The 26,698-nt window shown below is 36.5% G+C and overlaps 1 protein-coding gene across 1 annotated transcript in view; it reads left to right on the forward strand.

The window, feature by feature from the left end:
* Kcnt2 (potassium sodium-activated channel subfamily T member 2) overlaps window positions 1-26,698 on the forward strand; it is a 267,014-nt gene that overhangs the window by 182,650 nt on the left and 57,666 nt on the right. The window contains exons 17-18 of the mRNA XM_032915567.1: window positions 9,433-9,544; window positions 20,328-20,429. Coding sequence (XP_032771458.1) covers window positions 9,433-9,544; window positions 20,328-20,429 — 214 coding nt within the window. The remainder of the gene's footprint in view (window positions 1-9,432; window positions 9,545-20,327; window positions 20,430-26,698) is intronic.

Raw genomic sequence — 26,698 nt, forward strand, 5'->3', positions numbered from 1 at the left:
GAAACAAAGACAAACCAAAAAGAAAGAGAGAAAAAGGAGAAAGAAGGAGAAGAAAGCACAAGAAAAGGAAAGGAAATAGTGACACGGAGAAAGGGAGTGTGAGGAGACAGCTCAAGGAATAAGAGCTTATAAAGCTCTCTCAGAGGACTACAGGTTTGTTCCCAGCACTCATGTGTGACATCTCACAAAAACCTGTTACTCTACCTCTAGGACCTAACTTCCTATTTTGTCATCTCTGAGCACCTGCACTCATGTGCACATAGACTCACACATACATACACACCACACATACACACAGCTGCACACACACACACACACACACACACACACACTCATTATTAAAAATAAATAAATACTTGTGTTTGTGTTACCTAAACTAAAATCTGAAGTTGAATCCTTAAATTGTGGTTTAGTTAGAGAGCCAGTGACCTAACAAAACAATGGCTTAATTAGCATCCTAATAACTTGTTTTGCATGTCCTCTCCAGCTTGTAGGCTTTATTTAGTAAGGGTGGGTCAGAGGCAGTCAATCATTCCAGAACTCAGTCTTGCCCCTCTTGTGAGGTATTAAGTAACACTTCTGTCATGTCTATGGTTCTCCTGTAATCATTCCTTTCACTGATATTCTCGGGATGTCTTGTCTCAGGCATTTCTTGAAATGCTGAATGCAGTTAGTGTCTGTCAGTGTTAACCTTCTACTCCTCCAGAGCCTTCTGGACTGGTGGTAAGGGGTTGTTAACTCAGCACAAATTATTAGTAGTCTTTACATGCTAAACTATTAATAGGTGCATACAAATTTCTTTCTGCAATGTGACACGTGGGTCTTTGGAATACAGATTCTAAAATCAATCACTTCCCTCCATCTGTTCCCTCCATTTATCCTGATCAGATTGATTAGTGGTCCCAAAATTGTCCAGTGATGACAGGAACACAAGGAGCTTCCAGTTTTTATGTGTTTATGTTACATTCTTTCACAAGAATAACCTAATTATGTCTTTTTTGGATTTGTTAATGAATTGGGTTTTTTTGTTTGTTTGTTTGTTTGTTTTTGGCAGCAATATGAACTGAACTCAGACCCTAACTGCAATCCCACCAATCCCACATTGTTACTTTATTATGTGTTTGTGTGGGAGGTTTTTTGTTTGTTTGTTTTTGTTTTTTAGACAAGTCCTCTCCAGATATTAAACTGAAGATCCCTCTGTATCTAGTTTTCCCATCCCCGATTTTATTTCTTAGATTATAGGAATACTCCATGCCCAAATCCTAGACAAGTATTATTGTTTATTTGACAACTTATTATAGCCTTGGTTTGTTCAATCTCTCATGGCGGATTTGCCTATATAGACTCTTAATCTAATGAATACTCTTAATATCCATAAAAAATCATAGTTTTCATCTTGAGAGAGGGAAGGAGAAGACAGATTAAGCTAAACACAAATATGACTGACCATGCCCCAGACACCTAGGTTCAGGTTGTCCCAAATAACATGTTCTAGGATGGAAACATTTTCTGAAGTTTTTATAGTTACTGAATAAAAATAAAAGTAAAAAATAATCAAAGCATTTTTCAAATTCATCATTGGAAGTGTCTGGTAGATGGCATACACCAAAAAAGATGTCTCTGCTGTAGGTCTTAGATGCTTCTGATAGTATTTTTAACTTTTAGATTGGTGGAAGCTAGTGGTGTGTTAGATTTCAAAAGGAGAATATAAAACCATTATAAGTTATAAGAATATTAGGTCGGATAGAGGTGAGCAATGAAAGGCGAAAGGTACTAAAGTTAGCTGATGTCACTTGGCTGTAGATCCTAACACTCCAGCTTTCCACATCTTTGAGGTGCTAATCAGTCACAGTCTGTACCAGAATACCAGACTTTGAGCTGTCTGTCACCCAATACCAAGAGGCAGAGGCAGGAGATGAATCTTTCAGCTGTTCTTTATTCACAGATATCTAACAATCTAGTGAGAGGATCTACATCCTGAAAGAACAGCCTTCTCTTGCCTTTTTCTTTAAAAGCTAGCATACTTTATAGGGTATGTCAGCAGTATTATAAAATCCTTCCAAAGCTTAGTACAAATTCTCCATCAACTGGTCAACCTTATCTTTAAGAGTCATCTCTTATTGCCTCTTGTTTTCTCTTTGATCATCTCTCTCTCTGTGTAGTGGGATTTATTGATGCCCACAGGTACTGAGTCTCAGTATTCTGCTCAAAGTGTCAGCTCAACTATATTTAAATTAAAGTTGAATGCATCACAGTACATTCAGCAGTATATGTGGGCTGGGCTACTTAAAACATACAAATTCAGATTTATTTTAATAATGTGAAGTACTTATGTTCTCATGTAATAAACAGAGTAGGTACTTGATGTGTATTTGTGTCTTTGGGTTAGACTTCAGGCTATCATCATCTTTATAGCATGAAACTCTCTGGAAAACCACTACCCAGAAACTTCAGAGTCCCTAGAGGAAGTCGGGGAGATATAGAGTAATTCTGTTCCTTTACCAAGAAATCAGATTTCTAGACGCTAAGCTGTTGATTTACTCCTCCCCAGAGACCATCTCTGAATAATAAAAACAAGAGAGAAGGCCTCTGCTCCACATCTAAATAGAAACACTAACACAATTCTTGCCAGACAAAGAAGTACCAGAAAAATGTCGATATGAGTTTGAAATGTAAGGAAAAGTAACCCCTGTCTTTGAAGTTTTGGGTCTAGAAATATGTCTCAGTGCACAAAGCTATTGCTTTATGCACATGAGATCCTGAGTTCATAATCCTCATAAAAAGTCACCTTAGAAGCTTGCATGTGCAGTCTATGAGCTTGAGGGACAGAGAAGTGAGATCCTTAGGGCTCATTAGTTGACTGGTGTAGACCTAGCAATGAGGTCTAGTCTCTTTATAGACACCGTCTATAAGGTAAACATCAATGAATATGACACCTGAAAATACTATCTGGTCTACATACACATGTGCATGTGTATCTGTATATACAGGTATACATGACGCATTATACACATACATATACACACACTACATATCTTTTATAAACTATTTTATATTCTAATAGTATTGAGAAATATGTTTTTACCTAAGCTAAATTTAAGCAAGTACATGAAAATCGAGTTCAAAATAACTAGATTGTGCTATTGCTGTCGTCCTTTGGGGGTGTTTGGCATCTGAGCAGACTCACCCTTTGTTCTTGAGAAAGAAAGCAGCATTGAGAAGGTCTAGTGTTTATTTAAACAACATCTGGTAAAAGACCAGGTATTTTCCTTAGGAGTTGAGAAATAAAAGTTTCTGTACGTGAAACACAAAAAAGGGTTACTGCTCATTAATTATGCATTTAGATTGGTGCTTTAGTTCAATGGTAAAAATCCAGAAGTAATTTCCTTCAAAACTTCATTTGGGTTAATTTTGCTTCAGTACGAAGTGTTGTTGATTTTGTTTACTAAAATTTAGCTGACAGAACTTGTAAGATAATGAGCACTGTGAACCTGCAAACAACTCAGGGATCTCTCATCTTTTTAAAATAGACCAAACCTTCCATTAGCAGGAACAGGGCACGGTGACCTCTACAGCCAAATGCGCTTGATCCGAACAGACTCAACCTTTGTTCCTGAGAAGGAATAACGGAGCATGCCCAGCTTAAGGATTTATCAGACATCTAGGAAAAGTTGAGAATATACAAGGTGTTACCACTATAGTGATTAGGAACAATAACATAGACATTGCTGGATGAGTTTGTATCCTAATTAATTGTACCTTAACTGTAGTGAGTTAAGAAATTATTAAGCAATTTAACATTTATTTATAGTATTTATGCTTCACAATTATTAAAAACAATACAACACTGTCAAGATGGGGAAAGGTGTCTTGGAGTTTAATGGAGTTTTTTTTTCCTTTTTCTTTTGAATATAACTTGAGTTATGGTCAAAATGTCAGTGCTCACCAAAGCCACTAATATTGGTGGTGTCCAGGTCCTTTGTCTCCTAAACTGGAAGCATGGATTTCATAAGAGGCTGCATCTTAGAAAGCAGCTCTAGTATGAAAGAAAACTTAAAGGGAGATTTCCTAGTAGAGAGAAAGCAAGCAGAACACATATTGGGTCAGAGAGCAAATGTGGTGGTCCTGATAATCTTTGTCTAGGGTTTAATAAGAATTACTGGTTAGAGAAGTGGAGACATGAGCTGGTCAGGCCAGTTGTCCCAACCACAGACAACAATGGGGCAGACAGTTGTCTCTTAAGGACTGGACGGGTGTTTCAGCACATGTTCAAGAGCTCATAAAGTATTTAATTACACCCACTAGGTAGGTACACTCAGTAGAATCTTGGATTAAAGGAGAAGGAAGGTAAAGATAGGAAACCAGGACATAACCCAGTTTCCCTAGCTAGGACCAAAATATCTCCAAAATCAGTGCTATCCCTAACTTCTGGCCAAGACAGAACAGCCTGTTTTTCAGGCATTGAACCAGAACCCCCACAGCTTCTTGTATTTTTTCTTCCCACTAATCTCAATAGACCTCACTAGGTAGGACATCTGCTTTTGTCTTATATGTGCAGGAATTCCTCTTTAAATAATTCATAATTTGCCACAGATGAGTGGAAACTCAGTGTGCAGTGGTGAGTGGGACACTTGAGAGGGACCTTTGCCTACTACACAGAGCTTGGGGCACTGAAAGCATAAAAGACTCAAGGGCATGGAGCAGAGTAAGGAGGGCCATTGTGCCATGATATGGTAATGCCCTGCACAATCCCCCATACTCCTGGCTTTGCAGATGACAATAAGTTAACAAGTGGATCTGTTAAGAAGGGCAGAGAGTAATAGTTAAGTACAACATGGAGAATGTTTGTGGAGAAAAAGAGAATGTGGCAGATTAGACCAATAAAGATACTTTGTGTTGTTTGGAACAGCATAAAGATGTAAAGTAGAAAAAGAATTCTGGAGTATTAGCTAAATTCTGACACCTACAGAAACACCATTGTAAACGTGTTTTCTTCTTGGATTCAGTTTCTTCAGTAAAGTGGCATTGCTAGAGATTCCTAAGGGCCATTTTCCCACCTGTGTTTTGAGAAGTTAATGCAGCTAGATCTCTTGCTATGTAATCAAAGTTGGAAAATCCCAACAACCAAACAACACATTACCAAGCATGAAAATGGGATCGTTTTATTTTATTTAAATAATATTACCTATAATTTACAAAAATAAAGTAATAAGAAAGGATGAAATAAAATGAGTTATACTATTTATTAATTGCCATATTGTTTTACTGTATGGTTGGTGTCTGGGGAAAAGAAGTTTATTATATAATGTTATTTCTAAACTGATTAGCTTCCACAATGTGCTTAGCAAATATTAAGGCTGAGAAATAGATGTTAGGTATCAGCAATTATAAGAAACATAATTAGATATATTAGTAAATGAATACACAAGTACTATAATTGGATACAAATGTTGTTATAGATATAAAGGGCCCTATAATACTTTATTTCATAAGTATTACTTTTAAATTTTCACTAGATGGCAGGCTTAGCTAATTCATTATTACTTAGTTTAAAATAATATGAGTTCATTTATGTATAAGGCACATACAACTTGTAAAAAATTTCAAGCATAAAAACAACTCAAATACAGTCAGGTCCTTCAATTTTAATTATTGTCCACCGAATTTTAGCATTTAACTCTAATATGCATATATTTCTATTAGAGCTAATATGTTAGAGAAAGAAGCCATTTACGAATACATAAAATTCACACTTCATTGGAAAACAAAAATTCTCTAAAAGGTGAAATATATTTCTATTATTTGGAAGGTGTATTTTCCTCAGAAGTTATTCATGCAGTAGTATCTGGATATTTCTCACATAAGAGCAGTTTATCACCATTTTACCTGATATGCATAGGCTGATAATCAGCCAGCTGTACTGTCTCCATAGTTAGTTTGCAGAATGGTAAATCATGAGTATTTCACTTTTATGCCTCTTTGTATATCCAAAGACCAGAGATTTCCTATAATAGACATTTGTCAAGTCTTTGCTAAATTAAATATTAGACATCAGCCCTCTCTGTCAAGCCCAAAGCAACAAGCCTAGAACTCTGTATGCTAAGTGAGTGGTAGACTTAATATTTCTAAAATAGAGTTGTTAATATGTGAAACAACAGCATATTGATAGATACTCCTAATAATAATATATATTTTATCTTTGATCATCCGGTTTCCTTTTTCACATGCCCACTCTTTATTATAGTGATAAAAAAGGCATTTTTAATCTGAATTTTGGAGTATTAGCTAGATCTGACACCTATTGAAATAGAGTAAACATGTTTTGTTTTTTCTGCGTTTCAATTTCTTCAGTAAAGTGCCCTTTGTAAGAGATTGCTCGGGGTGGGGAGGGCAGTTTCCCACCTACAGTTTTAAGAGATAATACAACTAGTTCTCTTGATTTGCAGTAGAAGTTGGAAACTCCTAACAGCCAGGCATCAAATACCAATCAAGAGTAGATTTGCTAAATCTACCAAAAGCAGCCAGAACCACAAAGACAATTACAAGACTAGTTCTATAGTTCTGAGCTCATGCAATGCTTTGGCACAGACCGGTGCAAATCTGCGGACATTGAAAAGACATCAGACTAAGCCTTATAGTCTTTCAAAACGGATGTACAGACAGAAACAGCAAAGAAGTACTTCAAATATAGAGTACTGCATTTAGTGTGGAAAGAAGTCACAAGAATTTGTGTTAACTGAGTCACTTTAATGGCATTGCTTATTCAATTAAGTAATGATCTCAAATTACTTCACATTGCTTATGACATCCCATATGTTATACATATTTAGTGATATTATTTTATTTATTAAGTTGATGATTTTGAAATTAAAAAGATGATCTGAGTTGAGGTCGTTGGCTAGTTCAAAAATCAGCTGACTTTTTCTTGCCCTTGAGGGTCCTCTTGTAATTTTTTAAAGAGCCTTTGCAATAATGGGGTTTAGATGACAAACTACCATTTGTGACTTGAAATGAAAATACAAAGACGCTGAAACTATCACAAAATTGTTTATCATACACTCATTATAAAATCACTATAAACTGAAGATCAGAACCCTTGTCTACTACCAACCCATCATCCCACCTACATGAAAAAACTTCAGAAAATATGTAATAAAAGATGTTTTATTTAAGGAAGTATAATGAATCATAAAAAGGTAACAGTAGTAGGTCCTGGAAGGAACATCTAGGCTTCCAGATATTGTTATTTCATCAAAGTAACTCTCCTGCAGTATAGGGCAATAGATAGTGTGAAAATCCAATGCCAGGGGCCTTAGGGGAGGATTTTCACTTCAAACGACTTAAGGCTTCACATCTTAACAGGATTCTAGAGGAGGTATAAAAAATAGCTTTGACTTCCATCATGTAAAGGTTGAGGAGAAAAGTAAACAAGAAAGCAACTGCATCTTAGGCAGAAAAACTAAGGAAAGAAAAAAGCTGACACAGCACTAAGGCCTCTGTAAGACATAGCAGCAGTTTGGCTCAGCAGACTAGGGTCCGCCATGTAGTCAGTCTTTTTCCCCTCCTCCCTCCCTCTGTCCCTCTTCTTCTCCCTCCCTTCTTCTCTCCTTCCCTTTCTTCCTCCCTCTTGTTCCTCTCTCCCTCTCTCTTTTCCCCTGCACACACACTAACAACAACAACAGCAGCAGCAGCAGCAGCAGCAACAACAACAACAACAACCATAATAATAATAATAAATACAAATGTTAAAATTCTTCCTATCTGTCGTCTGCTGTTTGGCTATTATTTCACAAACCATCCATAATCTTCGGAATGCCCTTTCTTATATAACATTCTAAACAGTAGCATGTTACACGAATGAAATTACTGTTATTTTAATGTTAAACCTCATAAAAGGGAAATATAATCAGGCCTTGTTTACTGGTACTGTTTACTTTACCCCTTATTACATGTTACTTAGGCAAAGAAATATGACTTGTCATCAAAACCGAGATAAAGGTATCATACTCCCTATATTATAAAGCATGAATGACATCAAGGTTTTAGGCCCTCTTGGGTAAAGAAGAGGATGTACAGGTTTCCCATAGAACTATGAAGGAGACTGTTTTGAAGAATAGTTTCAAGTATTCATAGGAATGGTCAAGACAGCCCGTGGAAAGAGACCTGAGAAAAAGTCATCATCAATAGTTGTCACATGCTGGGTAGAAGTCCCCATAGGCTGCTCAAGTGTTAGCATTTCCACCATTGCCTGACAGGTAGGAGTCGTTTCAGCAACTCTCCATCAGCATCAGGAAATATTAGGCCCCAGGAAATGTGGAAACCAACCTCAGCAGTGTGGCTCAGGGATAGTGCTTCTCCTTTCAAACAAATGCATGCTTTTGTAAGGTGCTGTCAAGAAATCAGATGCAGAAGCAGCAGTACCCTAAGCACTGGAGTTACTATGAAATGAGAGAGCAGCAGAAGTTTGATTTGGTTTTGAGAGTTCAAAGGGATGTATTATATCTCGTGGTTTTTGTAATTGCTAATCATTGCATTTAGAGATGAGTTCAAGCTACTAGTAGGCATCTAAGTGGTCCTAGCTTAGGTAAACATAAAAGATATTGGTTTTGGGGGGAAGGCATATTACTATAGGAAAGAACTACATAACTACTGAAGTATCCCAAAATATTAGAATCAGAAAAGCTACATGTGATACATGAAGATTAGATTAGACTAGAGCAGCGACAGAGCATATATACCGTCATTTACTGTAACAACATGATGCATTTCTCCGTGATGGTGAACAATCAAGTGAGTGTTTGTGGACTTGTGAAATCTTTAGAGTATAAAAAAATGACATCAGAAAAGAAAGTAATACAAAAAAAATCTTAGCTTATTTGAACATCATTATTAATGCTTTAACCTTGGCTTCAATTCATTGGTAAAATTTACCTGAATTATAGTATTTTCTTATCTCAGAAGCACATTGTACCAAGATTTGACCTTTAGAAAAAATGTATTATTATACTAGACAGCCATAGCTTTAGAGAGCTCACAGAATGGACAACAAAAGCATCAAGTGAATTTTTTAACAATCCAAATATCTGTATATTTCACTTTAATATCATCCACAAAGTAATCTTAATAACTTCTTAAATCAACTTTATGAGTTCCTCTTCCATGTTGTTTCATAATTATGGAGATAAAATGTCTAATAAAAGGAAAATTGCTAAATTTATTTTTTCCTCACAGTACTAACTTGTTCGTTAAAATATTGGGAAAAGTAGTGTTTCATTTTTCTTGTATTTTACAGATCATTTATGTGACAGTGCCTGCTGTTGTAATTAGATATAGTTTTATACCTAAGGCTAACAATCACTCATTCATAAATATGTTATTATAGAAACATGCCATATTGGATTATTAGTGTGATGTGATTTTTCTTTAATTTAGGTTGTTTTCAAGTCTCAGTATTATCACTGAGCTTACTCATCCAGCAAATATGAGATTCATGCAATTCAGAGCCAAGGACTGTTACTCTCTTGCACTTTCAAAACTGGAAAAGGTAAGAAAGTTCGACCATTTTGGTTCAAAGAGTTGGATGATACACCTTAAAAGGCTTTGGTGATTTCTTGTTACAGTTATGTAACTGGAACATCCTGAGGCAAAAGCAAGGTTTGTTGCTGACCTAGATGAAGAGGATACCACAGTCAAGCTGTGGCAAAGCATCTGTGCATGAAAACCAAGAGCAAAACACACTAAGGAATGGAAATTTTGTCTAATAAGAGTGTTTTAATGAGGTTACCTGATTAGGACCACTTGATGAGAATGCTAAATGGATGATCAATTATTTTACCAAGTCATATTCTATAGATATTATGCTTTGGTTTTCCTTCTCAGGGACCAAGCTGGGTATGGTGTTCATGGCTTCTCTAATTTTGGACAATGTCAGACTGCTAGATATCTTCCCAAGAGGGGAGGTTTATGACTCAGTAATTCACATAGACTGTAAATGTATACTTGGGGGGGGTTAAATAATGCCTAATCATCAGATGCTTCATGGTTCTGCAAATGTTAGGGTCAAAGTCAGTGTTTCAGCTCATTCTTATACGTGATGAGCTGCCTCATGTGTGCTCATCTCATGTTTATATGTGATTGTGCAGATTTATAGCACAATAGCCACAGTAACAACAATAACTGGAATTCTTATCATCAGACTTGGTAATGCAAATACATATGCAAGAGTTTGCTTATGTGTTGTTTTGGGCAAGTCCAAGGCCAGTTGAACAGAATCAGATAAAATATCTGGCCTCGGTGATGAATTTCACCATTTTGACAGACACTGCCTGAACTTCTTGAAGAGAGGTGGTGCTAAATGGGTTTTAGTTCTCTCTGTACATTTCCATCTCCATAGCCAACTCATATACTACATTAGTCTACTCTTACTATATTTAGGTTCCAGGAAATTATTAGTATGCTCTGCTTACTGGTATGGACAATAAGCTTGATATGGTTTAAATAACTCTCAAGATTATACAGCTCTCCTGTCAATGTTGTAGGGGAAACAGCCATGGATGCTCAGAACAAACAACTTCCAGGATACCACAACACTTCAATACATTGAAGGTCTTTTAATGAGGGCTAAGTTGGCCTGGTTTCCATAAGCAAATCCAGTAATTAGGAACCTGAGTAGACTTGGGGATGACATGTGTTTCATCATTGTCTTTAGAAGTGAGGTGAGATGGCTTAGTAATGAAGAAGCCAGACTCTAGGGTTATACTGGTCCAACTTTCCACTACTTCTCAGTAATAGATCTTGGATTAATTATTTCCTTCTAACCTTGACATTCTTATCTGGTAAGTGGTGCTAAAAATAAGCAATGTAAAGGTATGGTGCTTAATAAAGGTGAAACAGCCCAATATTTTATTTTTTTATCTTTATTAAATTGAGTATTTCTTATTTACATTTCGATTGTTATTCCCCTTCCCGGATGTTTCCGGGCCAACATCCCCTAACCCCTCCCCCTCCACTTCTATATGGGCTTCTCCTCCCCATCCTTCCCCAATTACCACCCTCCCCCCAACAATCACGTTCACTAGGTGTTCAGTTTTGGCAGGATCAAGGGCTTCCCCTTCCACTGGTGCTCTTACTAGGCTATTCATTGCTACCTATGAGGTTGGAGCCCAGGGTATAGTCTTTGGGTAGTGGCTTAGTCCCTGGAAGCTCTGGTTGGTTGGCATTGTTGTTCATATGGGGTCTCAAGCCCCTTCAAGCTCTTCCAGTCCTTTCTCTGATACCTTCAACGGGGGTCCCGTTCTCAGTTCAGTGGTTTGCTGCTGGCATTCACCAATGTATTTTATTAAAAAAGATTTTTAGTTATAGTAAAGGAATAAAGGATATTTGTTCATATTGTTACAAATAAGTACCCCAGTATCTATAATTACTTATTTGTATAAACCCTGATATAGAAATGTCACAATTGCAGGTGATATTTTCAGCAAATATGAATGTCTGAATTAGTTTAATTAAATATTTCTTACACTAAGTATAAAAAGGCAAAATGGAGATTCGTTTTATCTTTGTTTGAGCAGTTAATTAAAAATTAAATCTATTTACAAATTAGAAATCCTTTCTAACATTATAGAAAACTTTACTTGGATATGGTATAGAATAAAAAGTATGACATTATGTTACATACTAAGAAGCTTATAAATATATCAGTAATTTATGTGTAACATTTAAATAACCAATGACATGTTATGTTCTGTACCAAGAAGCTTATAACTATATGAGTAATTCATATGTAACACGTAAGTAACCAATAACATACCTTTTGAATCTATAACAGCCAATTATCTATCAGTGTTCATTATAGGAAAAATAAGATCTGTATATCTTTGCAATAAGTAAGAAATTAAGTTACTTAGCAAAGGTCTTGCTGGACACTCATGAAAATCCATTCTATGGAATCCTATTTGGTTAAAAAGATTTATTTTGAGATTTATTTTCCAGGAAAGAGGTTAGTACTGGAAAACTTGTTAGGATACTGGAGTTAGAGAAAGTGGAAAACCTGCTGGTTGACTGGATTACAGAAAGTAGGGTATAGGGATCTTTGCAGTCCTAGAGGGTTTTTCTGGGAAAGTAACACTTTCTATGTGTTAAGTGTTGCTCCTGTGATGATACAGACAGGGAAAATTGGTGCTCCTTCTTGGAGTTCTTAATCTGATTTATAAAAACTTAAAATGGATTCCAATTGAAGTTCAGGGTGATTTTATTGATGTTTAAAAGAAAAACCACTCCAGGGCAGTCAAGTAGACAAGAAGAATACATTGCTATGCTTGATCATTAAGCAACTCTCTGTCTCTAGGGATGAATGGACACCTTCAGATGATCTGGGTCTAGAAAGAAACCTATGAAATGAGTCTTTTAAAAAATATGTAAATATTTGTCTTATGTAGTAGTAGCAATAGTAGTAGTAGTCTTAGTCATCATCGTTTGTGTGTGTGTAGTGTGTGTGTGTGTGTGTGTGTGTAGTGTGTAGTATGTGTGTGTGTGTATACATGTAGGCATGCATTGCTACCTGTGTGTCACACTGCACCTCTGCAACACAGAAGGAACATTCCTTGTCATGTATCCCTTCCCAGGATGAGTTCCAAGAATTTAACTGGGTTGTCAAGATTCTCTAGCAAATACTTTTACCCACTAAGCCATTGTGCCAACCCTGGACCACAGATGGCATTCTCCAAGGAATGCACTGGATGAGTCATGGGGATTTCTTAAGTGGATAGTCCAACAGGAGGCCAGAGAGGCCTCCCTGGTTCCGATGCTTTATCAAATGCAAAGGTGACAAGTGCGTGTCTTGCGCTCCCCTCATCACAGCAACATATCATCACAATAAGAGCTTCAGATTCAAAATGGAAAATAGCTGCAAGCAGTGTAACTGGACTGCAGCAACTTCTCAATTGTCCTTTTTGAAGATGTGTCACCAAAAATGTCTTGAGGATCCCTGGTCATATAATGCAGTTGCTAAGCCTTGTCTTCTCTTTCCTGCAGCTCAGTTCAAGTTTTCTACTAAATTGGCTTATTCATATCAGTTCAGTCAATTCAAAGAATTTTCAGACTATAGATTACTTATTAAAACTTAATAAACTCATGCATTTGTTTCTGATTGATTTCATAGCTAGACCTAGTCTCATAATTCCTTCCTGAATGTAGATTTTGTGTCATTTTATACTTGTCTCTTTAATGCACATTTTTCTCTAGTGTTCATAGGAGATAATTTGAGATTATTAAGATAGTAACTTGGAGTCAGGCTTTGATGTTTAACTCCCTCTTCCCATTTCTCCATACATCCATCTTCTATTTTGTCAACATCAGAAGGAAACTACAATAAATAAATAACACTATTCCTGAAGCCAGTGGTAACCGATTTGAATTTTCCATAAACCAGGATTGGGATGGGGATGCACTTCCCCCATTCATAAGCCATTGGTTTAGTCAACCACGTAGTGATGTCTAATGAGAGTTTGAGAAATGCACTCCACACATGTCTAGAAAAACTGGCCAGTAGTAAACTGAACAGTCAGTATGCTTCTGTCATACACAGCATGTCTCCCAAATAGATATTTTCTTCAAATTTAAACATCTTACTAAAATATATCCTTTATATCATTATTAATTTGCATTTTCAATTCAGTTGGCTCTCACTTCATTGTTTTTGCTTGCTGAATAATCAAATTATCTTTCTTAAACATTTCTTGTAGAAAACATTTCACAGTTCTCTTAATGATGGTACACAGCAAACGTCACAACAGAAAGAGTATGAGAGGTAGGCAGACACGGAGTAGCTGAAGGGAAGTAAAGAAACAGGACAGGAAGTTAGAAGTACTTTTCCTTCACAGTATATATCTTATATGTCACAGACAGATAACACAGAAACACCCACACACACACACACACACATACACACACACCATACACAGAAACACATACCATACACAGATACACAAACACCAAACAGACACACACTTATACATGCCATTCGTTCATGTGATGTATGAACAGTTTTCTTTGCAACTGCTTCCTTTAACTTTGCTTATAAACGTAATTGCTCACCATTGATAACATAGTCAGACTTTATCATTTTAATTATACAATGATGTGAGATGCTGAATGTTAGCTCTGGATTGATGGGAGTAATATGTAATAATGTAAAAGATTAACCGCTACATGAACAGACTTCATTAATAAATACAACGGACAATAATCTCCCCACACAAGACAAAACAGCAGAGAATTGATACCATAATAGAAAGAGTTACATTCAATATTTGTAGTTAGTGGAGAGCCAAAGAAGGCAGGAGAGGACTTACTAATAACTAGGGATATATTGTGTAGTAGCATTAGAAAAGATGTTAAATTTTTTCATTTGTTCATTATGTAGAATAAATGAGGAATATTTTGTACATCGTCTTAAATCAGACCTAAATTAAATTAAATTAAATTGAGTTAAAGGGAATGAATATTGATTGGATAACACAAAATGCCTTGCGAAATATTGACAGTATTAAAATTAAACAAAACACTTGGAAATTATAATATGATGGGTAACACAGATGTATAAAAATCATTTAAAATATTATTTAACTTTGTATTTTTCTGTATGAACAACTAAATTGAATATTTTCCATTAAAAATTCAGGAACTATAATTGCTAATTTGAATTGTGGTACCAAATGCCAATACTGTGTTAGATTCTTTAGTAAAGATTCATGTAGTTCTTACAAATTCTATTTATTCTGTCCTTATTCAATTTTTCAAATGAATTTGAAGAAACTGCAATGTTGTATTTCTCTACAAAAGGTGATAAATAACTTATATCAATAATAAATCTAATATGGTAAGTAGGATTTAAAGCAACAGATTTTGTATCTTCATACTGGGCCATGAGCAGCCCTAAGGATTGATTTGCAATGAACATAGTGTGGATACTTACCCTGGTATATTCCACAGAGTTGCCATGTTTTTAATTGTCTTGAAGATGAATACATATGTCCACATACTAAAGCAAATCATTTAAGAGATGTTGTGTAGGTAAATGATAAGAAAAGCTACTAGAGGTAGGGACTCTGTTATCAAATGTCAGAAAGGAAATGAAGGCATGTAAAAAAAATTGTATTTCAGAGAGAGGACAGAAGCCAATAATTTGTTCCAATGAGTCTTGATTTACTTTGCCTCCCACGCTGTTCTATTACATCCAAAAAAATGTCATCTCTTTCCATATGGTATTGGATTGCCACATAGCAAACAAATTTTTTGCCAGAATTAAATCTCTTATTCCCAGAAAGGCATTTATGTGAGATTACAAATCTAGTCAAAAGATGGGTATGAAAAAGTGCATTAAATCAACTTAAATCTTTTAGCAATGATTTAAGTTATCAAAAATTCTCTGCAGTGCTTTAGATAAATGCTTATCAAGAAAGTAGATCTCCAATAAATCTTGACTTGGATACAAAATTCTGTTTGGAAAGAAACTTTCCTGCTTAGTGTGAGATAGAACTGAAAGTCTTTGGTGGATAGGTAAGTACTCTACTTACGAGCTGTATGCTCATGGTTATCAGTGTATTTTTTGTTTCTTGAATGTTTTAATGAGAAAAGAACTAGGTCACTTATCCCCTTTACTTCCGCTCTCTGTCCCTTTTCATGTTTCCCTCCGTGCTCCTCCTACTCTGAAACTGACAGTCCTTTTTAGTTTAATACTTACTGTTACATAAATACATATACATATATGCATAGTATGCAGAAATACAGAGGCCAGTTTTGGTTTTTTGTTTTTGTTTTTTTTTGTTGTTGTTAATTATATGGCTTCAAGTTGACCACTGTATTTGCAAAAAAGAAAGAATAATTCTTCCCCTTTTACTAATTGTTAGTTAACTGTAGCTCTTTGTCTAGGGGTCGAATCCCATAAAGTGTTCATCCTTCCACAATTGCATATCTATTGAAATTGGCATTGTTCTGGTCTTGTTTAGACTGATATTTCTAAAAGAGACAGTTTCACGGCAGACTTTCTGGTGTTCTGACTTTTAAAATCATTCCTTCAGTGCTTTTGTGATGTTTCCAAAACCATAGATGTGAGATCTGTGGTGTGGGTATATCTGTTGACGTTGGTATTAGCAGGACCATTGATCTCTACACTGTGATTTACTCTGATGTTCTCCATTTTCTGTAGAGAAGCTTCTTGGATGTGGGGTGGTTGTTGCATTTGTCAAAGGAGACTTTCAATAAAAGCAGGATTGAAGTTCAGAGATCTGGAGTTAGGCCAAGGAAAGTTGGTTCATAGCCCTAGTTCCAATTTTAAGAGGGTTACAATGCCTGCATGTGCTAAAATCAATAGTAGAAATAACTAGTATGGCTTATAAAATACTGTAGAGGAAGTTTCTTCTAGCAACATGGTTGCTCTGGCAAGGGTTCCCATCCCTAGACTATTTATTTAGGTCTATATGATCCAGTTGGAATTCAGACATGTTCTAAATTACAGAATGAACTGGCTAAATATAGACCATTAATACTTACCTTTAATCCCTAACAATGAAGTTTAGTTTATAGAAGGAACCAAACATGTTTTAAAGTAACCTCTAATTAAGGGGACGACAAAGTGATGAACCAGAGAAAGAGTTGACAGAATGAGTCAGAGCCATGATATCCCCAACTCACATGAGAACAGAAAAGAATGAAAGGCTATTTAAGGGCAGCACAGGGAGAAAAGGGGTATGTGTATGTGGACAGTTTTACAGAAACAGGTCAGAGAAAGAACAAGCTAGACACAAGTAAACACAGAACTGGTGAGAGAATAAAAAGGCAGATTAGAATATATTGTTAAAGTTACTTTGAAGTCCAGTAGGGCAATTGATTAAGAAGCTGAGTGAAGTCAGAATGAGTCAGTCAGCTGAGAAGATTAGACTGATTGGAGATACTTCTAGCCTAGGGATAGTGAGAACAGAGCATGCTATGGCCTCAATCTAATCTGTGTATTCATGCAGCTAGGGTAGAGTTTTCATCTCATAATCCCTCTGAGGAAATAAAAGGAATATTTATATCTGGCCCCTTTCTGAGCAAATAAAAACATCCTTCACAAAATGCAAAAACAAGCAATACAAAAGAATGGTTATGTTGCAAAACGGAAATGAATAGGACACTCCTTCATATCTTCAGACTTCCATTAAGTAGCTCTAGTGAGACAAGAGAGGTATTGAGTATCCCTCCTTTCCTTTTTTTTTTAATTTCTTCTAGCATATGACTGTTACAAGTCTTATTATCTTCAATAAATTTTTGATGTATGCAGTTACTATAAATTGAACAGTTTATGTGCTCAAATGAAATTTCATTACCCATATGGAGGCCATATACTGTTTCTGACATGTTTGTATGTAGCAGGAAGCAAATGCCTGCTCTGTAGTCTCATGGCACACAGAGTGTAAGGGAGACATACAGTCAGTAAACAGCTTTCTAGAAAGAAGTAAGGAGTTCTAAATTTCAACTGTATAATGTAAGTAGTTGAAGATCATATAAAGAGTAATTGGTTAGGACCTGCTCTAAGGTGACAGACCTCTGTGATAAAGTAATAGTTTTGTTACAACAACAACCAAACCAGTGTGCTAAAATGATGGGAAGGCATATTGTAGGAAGAACATATAAATTCTTTAAGACTATAAATGATTTAACCTATCAAAAGAATGATAACAGACTGTAATATTTTCTAAGTGGTTACAATATATAATGTCTATTGATATTTTATTTATTGCAATAACAATGCGATCAGGAAGCTAATGTTATCCTGTAAGGAAACAGCAACAGGGGCAGTAAGTAAAGTCTTTGAGGTCATACAATGCATTACTTGACTCAAGCCCTGTTATATATTTCTGTCAATCACCAAACCATGCCATAATGCACTACCTGTTTGTTATTTTTAAGAAATGGAAATATAAAACAATCTTAATTTGAAGAAGTGTTTTAAATGATTCGATTGCCCTGGGGAATCATGTGAAAAATAGGTATTTTTAGGTATTGCATATTTCAAAAAAATAAAGTTAGAATAGATTCCTTGGGTTAAGAAAAAATTATCTCTATCAGAAAATAGACGAGCAGGCTAATCTGTGTGAAGAAATCATGATAGATCCAAGAATATCCATACTGATCCACTAAGCTCGTGAGAGATTTCAGTTGGTTTGAGAATACATTACAAGGACTAAAACATTTCTTGTTCTGTAAATAAAAAAAACTTTTTGTTAATCACAGAATTTCTGGTTTTCTATTCTCCAGGCAGGTCTAATTATAGGGTAAATGGACTCAATTTATAAACAGAAACTGAGTTGCCAGGAAGGACATTAATTAGCAGTGAGGTTGTCTTGGGGTAAAAAGATTTGTGGTTAGAAAATGTTAGGTCTGCTTGTTATAGAAAGACTTTAGCTGAAGGAATAAAAGGACACTGTACTAATGGTAGATGTTGGGAACTCAGTAGCTATACGGGTTATGGAAAGGGTCACAACATCCTTTCTTTGATAAATTAGGCATCTTTGGTTATGATTTACTAGGGAGGTGGTTATTCTGAGATCAAATTTACAAAGTGGTATTTGGGTTAAAACTCCTGGATGGATTTAAGGTTGGATATATAAGTGAGCATGAGGACTTTCCTGAGAAATTACACATGAAAATGTTAAAACAACATGTTCAATTACATCATGACAGGAAAGAAGTGGGAAGAAATCTGGGATGGAATCATATTCTCTATCCACATTTCACAATGTTTCTGTTTTCATTGTGAACAGCAAAGCTATGAACACGGAGGTACAAATATCACTGTGGTATGTTCAGTTAGAGTCATTCGTATGCGAGACATGGCACAGAAGCACCGTAATGGAGTTACATTTCACTTTGTGAAAAGCCACAATAGTGATTCCCATAGTAGTTGTAGCAGTTTATGTACCAGTTCCTTTCTATACATCCTCATATTTTGTTTCGTGGTCACAAACATTCAGAAAAGCCTCTCTCTCAGTCATTCTTTTTAAAAAGAGGAAACGAAGATCCTTTTTTTTTTTCTTTTTAAGATTCCCAAAATTTGCTTCATTAAAATTGGGCCTTCAGTTTAAGAAGTAGATTTCTTATTTGCATAGCTGTTTCACTCTGTTTTAGTAAAGCTTACAGAGAAGAAATAGTATTTGTTATAGTGTCCAGTAAGTGCAAGGTTAACTTTCTCACGATGCCTCTTTCACTTGTTAATACATGAAATATCTGCTCTCTGCATTTCTGCCTCTTAATAAGAAGACAATAGAGGTTTGTTTTGTTTTGAAACAAGGGCTCCTGTAAAACATAATGGTCTCAAATGTATGCTTCATCTGCCTCAGCCTTTTAAGTTTGTACCACTGCATCGAAACATCAATAGAATTATGTTTAAAGAAACTACTGTGCATCCTAAATACACATGAATTTTCTTTTGGAAATGTAAATATGTGTGTGTGTGTGTGTGAGAAGATGAGAGAGATGGAGAAGTAAACTAAAGTGATGGAGTGTGATATAAATATTCACTTTATTGGAGCAGCTTCTCCAATATTGCTACTTTGAAATGGGGCCAATACACCATGCCCAATATACCATAGACTGGAGAGGAGCTTAGATGGGTGTTTATTTCAGTAGTAGATCACCGGGAGTCTCAGGCTCATGTGCCCACTTGTGACATGAAGGGTGGTGGGTGGCACATATTTTAGTTCAAAGCTGGCACATGGTTGAATGCCCTTAGGGCATTGACCTCTTTCATGAGAACTCTGATTTTGTGATAAGATGAAATTAGTTTCTCAGTACTTGACCTTGCAATGTGAAAATCTTGGTGATTATGACCACAACACATTGATCTGGAGCAACATGACATTCTAGACCAGCATGGGCTCTTACATGCATAAAGTTTTTCTCATTTAAAGGCAAGTTTTAGCATCACAATATGCTATGTAACTTAAGTAACTGTTCAGGATTAATTCGACTACTTTTATTATGTCATCTATTACAATAAGAACAACTGTATGTACAGGAAGAGTTAGCATTCTGAATTATGATATGTTCCAATAGATTTTAAGAAGTTAATGGAAATTAAAAATATTCTTAAATTTTTACTTTTAATCATACCCATGCTCATACATACACACACAAGAAAATCTACAAAAATCAGTTTTAAGCAACAATGGGACACATCGTTAATAGCTGAATATGAATTTCTTTTATCATATTTGCTTTGAAGATTTGCCCACATAGCAGTGCTTAAAATATAGATGCTCACAGCTTCTTCCTCTTATTCTGAACAGAAAGAGCGAGAACGAGGTTCTAACCTGGCCTTCATGTTCCGACTGCCTTTTGCTGCGGGGAGAGTGTTCAGCATCAGTATGCTGGACACACTGCTTTATCAGGTACACAATCTCTCCTCTTTGCTTCCTTTGTTTATACTTTGAAGTATAAACGGTTGGTTTATATTTCACCTGGATTTTAAGTGAAAACATTGTTAGTGATGTTTCAAACTCTTATCATAAAAGTTTGTTTGAAGCAGTTAAGTATGCTTTCGTGTATTTAATCACATAAATGCTGATATCCAATATCTTATTCGAGAATATACTTTCAAATTTGGCCTGAATTCAAGTGCTCACAACTGCAAACACACATACAAGTAAGATTATATAGACTGAGCAGGTTGACTTCAGAAATATGGACTATATACATCCATACAAAAATAATAAATTTGAAAGGGAGCAAGGAGGGTATATAGAGACGTTTGAAAGAAAGAAAGTGAGGGAGTAAATGATGTAATTATATTATAATCTCAAAAGTTATTGAAGTAATCTTAAAAGTATTAAGTACACACACACCATATATATACATATATATATATACACACACACACACACACACACACACACACACATTATATAAGCTCGAAGACCTGAATTACTACCTAAGAACTGAGAATGGAAACAGAGCTAACACCTAAAGGTAACTCCTAAAGGTTGTCCTGTTTTTCACAGTTCACTGATCAATTTTTGAGTTCTCTGTCTCTGTCTTTGTATGCCTCTGTCTGTCTGTCTTTCTGTCTGTCTGTCTCTATCTCTCTCTTGCTTCTTCCTCACAATAATAACAAAAACAATAATAAAACTAAAAGAGTCTATAAAATTTTTTCTTGTATTCCTGGGAACCAGTTTCATGTGAAATTTATTAATGTATTATTATTCCAAGCATGCCCTTGAACTACTTGGTTTTTTACAGAAAAGTAACCAAAAAGTTAAAGCTAGCATTGCTTATTACAACTTTTTTTTTTCAGATTTTAAGTAGATTGCAATGTGTTAGGATTCTAAACTGAAGATATTTAAGTATCTGATAATTTTTGCTTACTTTATATAGATACATGAAGCAGTTTATAACTCATAGCCATTTAGTTAGTCATGAAATACCTAGGTCCCATTGCTGTTTTTGTACTGTACGCTAATATAAAGCAATAGAAAAATCCATATATTTCACACAAACATATCATGCTCTACTTTTTTATTATTCTTATTCTTTTGCTTCTTCTGCCTGCAGCTGCATCATAGTGATGTTTCCTGCACTCCGATTGGTTAGTCATTAAACATATTCATTTAAAGGGAAAATACATTTACAGAGTTTTATTTCATAGCATTAGCCACACATTAAGCACCTTAACATTTTATTGTCTACACTGATTTTAACTGTATATTTGTTGCACTCTTCTACAACTGTCTGCCTGTCTACAGTAGTCGCAAGATATCTGGAGTTTTTCTGCTTAGCCTCTGTGCTTAGCTAACTGTCCCTGTCTGATGGGTGTCAGGAGCCACCTGCTTATCGGGAAAGGTGCCACAGCAAGCAATGAGCAACGAGTAGTGTCTTAAACATGGTTTCTATTCCTGCACAAATATCATGACCAAGAAGCAAGTCAGGGAGGAAAGGGTTTATTCAGCTTACACTTCCACATTGCTGTTTATCACCAAAGAGAGTCAGGACTGGAACTCAAGCAGGTCAGGAAGCAGAATCTGATGCAGAAACCATAGAGAGATGTTTCTTATTGGCTTGCTTTCCTTGACTTGCTCGGCTTGCTCTCTTATAGAACCCAAGACAACCAGTCCAGGGACGGCACCACCCACAATGGGCTGGGTCCTTTCCTCTTGATCTCTGATTGAGAAAATTCCTTACAACTGGGTCTCATGGAGGCATTTCTTCAACTGAGGCTACTTTCTCTGTGATAACTTCAGTTTGTGTCAAGTTCACACATAAATCAGTTCGTAAAGTAGTATCAGTGTTTTTTACTAATGCTTTCACATAATTTATCTAGGTAATCCAGGAGGTTGGCCTGTACCCAATCTCCCCACATATGAGTGTATTCATCTCTTGAAAATAAATTGCAACCCAGCTTCATTTTTTCTTTTTCCTTTCCCTTTTTTTGTTTCTTTTTAAAAGTATGCTTGGATAGCAGCTGTTGAAGCTGAGAGATTGTATCAATCACAAAGACGTGATTAACTACTATCCTAAATCTAGTCTTATTATCAAGTGATACAATGACCCTGCAAAAGTGTAGACCCATTTTTAAGCCTTCTTTGGCCTGATTTTTTCATTGTGTTATCAAGAGACACGGTTAATTGTTTGTTGAAATTAATGCAGACTCAATTACGATTTGAAGGTTTTGAATTATAGCAGATTAGATAATTCATCTAATAATGTGCTTGTGGTTAAGAACTAAATCCTGAGTTCTATCTCTGGGACTGTCTTAGTGTTTTACTGTTGTGAACAGACACCATGACCAAGGCAAGTCTAATAAAGAAAACATTTAATTGAGGCTGGCTTATAGATTCAGAGGTTCAGTCCTTCATCATCAAAGTGGGAACATGGCAACATCCAGGCAGGCATAATGCAGGAGTAGCTGAGAGGTCTACATCTTCATCTGAAGGCTGCTAGTGGAAGACTGACTTACAGGGAACTAGGGTGAGGGTCTTAAAGCCCACACCCACAATGACAAATCTATTCCAACAAGACCATATCTCCACATAGAGCCACTCCCCTGGATCAAGCATCTTCAAACCATTATATTCCACTCCCTGGCCCCCATAAGCTTGTTCAAACACATGAATCTATGGAGAGCCATACCTAAACATAGCATGATGCAAAATACATTTAGTCCAACTTCAAAAGTCCCCATAGTCTATAGCAGTCTCAACAACATTAAAAGTCCAAATTTCAAAGTCTCTTCTGAGATTCATCCTACCCTTTAACTGTAATTCCCAAAGCAAGTCAGTAAACCAGCTGGGCAAACTTCATACTCTGCATCTCCATGGCTGATGTTAAAGCAGTCTTCAGATCTCCAACTACTTTTTCATCTGTGTTGACTGCAACAAACTGCTTTCCCCTGGGCTGGTTCCACTCTGCAAGTGGGTTTCCTTAGCACATATCCCACTGCTGTGGTATCTTTAATAACTTGTGATCTCCAAGTTGACTTCAGTGTTATATCTTTTTGTTTCAATGTCTGGGATCCACACATAATCTTCTGGGATTCTCCAAAGAGCTAGTGTCACTTCTCCAGGTCTGCCCTCTGTAGCTCAGGTTGACCCACTCCACTGCCACTACTCTTCTTGGTGGTCATTCCCTGGTACTGACATCTCCAATACTCTGGGGTTTTCCACTGCAACTAGGCTTCACTAGTATGCTTTCTTCATTGTGCCAAGCATCAACTTCTTTGAAAGACCCCCTCAGTCCTGAGCCATCAACTGCCACTGACGCTGCACCTTAACAAATGTCCTGCTATGGCCTCTCACAGTGCCAAGCCTCAGCTGTTGTTCATGACACCTTCAAAACTGGCACCACCTGGGTACCTCTTACACATTACCAAGTGCAGCGGCAGCATGAGGTACAAGCTTGGCTATTTCTGAAACACAGTTTCTTTCTGGTCTCAGAAAATACTTACCAGAAGACTTAACCTCAGTAATGCTCCTCTCTTCTTATCTCCACTAAATTATTGGCTCCATCTAACCAGCAGCAATAGTACCAGTGGTCCTTTCTATTCAGTACTCTAAAGCCAAAGCCACATGGACATAGCTGCCAAATTCTGCTGCTTGCTGGAGCTAGAACACGGCTCCCTTGTTCTATTACATAATCACCAGCTTTATTTTTTCCTCTCCTTCACTGGCTAAGCTTGGCTGACCTAGAACTTGCTCTGTAGACTGACTTTGAACTCAGAGATTTGCATGCCTGTCTCCAAAGCACTGAGATTAAAGGTATGGTCCACCAATCATGGATTTAAGTTTTCTTCACCAAGAATTTGTTCTGTTCTAGGATAAGCTTGAACTGAGAGATATGCTTTTCTTTGCCTGCTGTGATTAAATGTTTTCACTACCTTACCTGGTCCTAAACTTAGCTGGGTGGGAACTTGCCCAAAGGTCATTACTCCAAATAATATCTTTGAACATAAGATTCAGCTCCATTTCACTTGCTGGTATCACTGTAATACTCATACCATATTTTTTTGTTTGTTTTTCCTTTCTCAACTATTCCCTTTTCATTAAAAGGCTCTTCATAAGAGTGTACTTTATTAACAACACAACAGAATTTACACCAGGCTATTTTGAGATTTCTTTTTTCTTTTTCATTCTTTTTGTTTAATCCCTTTTTCCCATATCCCATCCAACAAGCCCCTATTCCATAACCCTTCCCACTGCTTCTATGAGGGTGCTCCTCTACCCACTCACCCTCTCTCTCTCACCTCCCCACCCTGTCATTCCTCTATACTGGAGCATCGAGTCTTCACCAGATCAAGGACATCTCCTCTCATTGATGTCCAACAAGGCCATCCTCTGCTACATATGCAGCTGGAGCCATGGGTTCACTCCATGTGTACTCTTTGGATGGCGGTTTAGTCCCTGGAAGCTCTAGAGTATCTGGTTGGTTAATATTGTTGTTATTCTTTATGGGGTTGCAAACCCCTTTAGCTACTTCAATCCTTTCTCTAACTCCTCCATTTGGAACCCAGTTCTTAGTCCAATGGTTGACTATGAGCATCCCCCTCTGAATTTGTTAGGCTCTGGCAGAACCTCTCAGGATACAGCTATATCAGTCTCCTGTTACCATGCACTTCTTTGCACCCACAGTATTGTCTGGGTGGCTATATATGGGATGGATAGCCAGGTGTGCCAGTCTCTGGATGGCCTTTCCTTCCATCTCTGTTCCACGCTTTGTCTCGATGTTTCCTAATGTGAGTATATTGTTGCCCCTGCTAAGAAGGACTGAAGCATTCACACTTTGACCTTCCTTCTTCTTGAGCTATAAGTGGTGTGTAAATTGTATCTTCAGTGTTCCGAGTTTTTGGGCTAATATTCACTTATCAGTGAGTGTATATCATGTATGTTTCTTTGTGATTGGGTTACCTTACTTAGGGTGATACTTTTTAGTTTCATTCGTTTGTCTAAGAATTTCATGAAGTCACTGATTTTAATAGCTGAGTAGTACTCCAATGTGTAAATGTAGTACATTTTCTGTATCCATTCCTCTATTGAAGGAGATTTGGGTTCTTTCCAGCTTCTGGCTATGATAAATAAGGTTGCTATGAGCATTGTGAAGCATGTTTTCTTGCTATACATTGGACCATCCTTTGGTATATTTCCAGGATAGTATATCCAGATCCTTAAGTAATACAATGTCCAATTTTCTGAGGAACCGACAGACTGATTTCCAGAGTGGTTTACTGGCTTGTAATCCTACCAATAATGGAGGAGGAGTGTTTCTCTTTCTCCACATCCTTGCCAGCATCTGCTGTCACTTGAGTTTTTTATCTTAGCCTTTCTGACTGATGTGAGATAGAATCTCATGGTTGTTTTGATTTGCATTTCCCTGATGACTAAGGATGTTGAACAATTCTTTAGGTGCTTCTCTGCCATTCAATATTTACCAGTTGAGAATTCTTTGTTTAACTCTTCCCCAAATTCTTAATAGGGTTATTTGATTCTCTGGAATCTACCTTCTTGAGTTCTTTGTATATATTGGATATTAGCCCTCTATCAGATGTAGGACTAGTAAATATTTTTCCCAATATGTTGGTTGCCATTGTGTTGTAATAAGAGTGACCTTTGCTTTATAGAATCTGTGCAATTTTATGAGGTCCCATTTGTTGATTCTTGATCTTAGGGCATAAACCCTTGGTATTCTATTGAGGAAATATTCCCTTGTGGCTATATGTTCGAGGCTCTTCCCCACTTGCTCTTCTTTCAGTTTCAGTGTATCTGGTTTTATGTGGGGGTCCTTGATATACTTGGACTTGAGCTTTGTACAAGGAGATAAGAATGGCTCAATTTACATTCTGCTACATGCTGAACTCCAGTTGAACCAGCACCATTTGTTGAAAATACTGTCTTTTTTCCATGTGTGGTTTCGGCTCATTTGTCAAAGATCAAGTGAACATAGGTATGTTTGTTCTTTACTGGGTCTTCAATTGTATTACACTGATCCATCTGCCTGTGTCAGTACCAATACCATGCAGTTTTTATCACTATTGCTCTGAAATATACTTGGAGGATCAGGATGGTGATTCCCCCAGAAGTTCTCTTATTGTTGACAATAGTTTTCTATATCCTGGTTTTTTGTTTTTTTAATTTCAAATTAATTTGCAAATTGCTCTTTATAAATCTATGAAGAA

The sequence above is a fragment of the Rattus rattus genome, chromosome 10 (assembly GCF_011064425.1).
Source record: "Rattus rattus isolate New Zealand chromosome 10, Rrattus_CSIRO_v1, whole genome shotgun sequence".
NCBI classification, from domain to species: domain Eukaryota; kingdom Metazoa; phylum Chordata; class Mammalia; order Rodentia; family Muridae; genus Rattus; species Rattus rattus.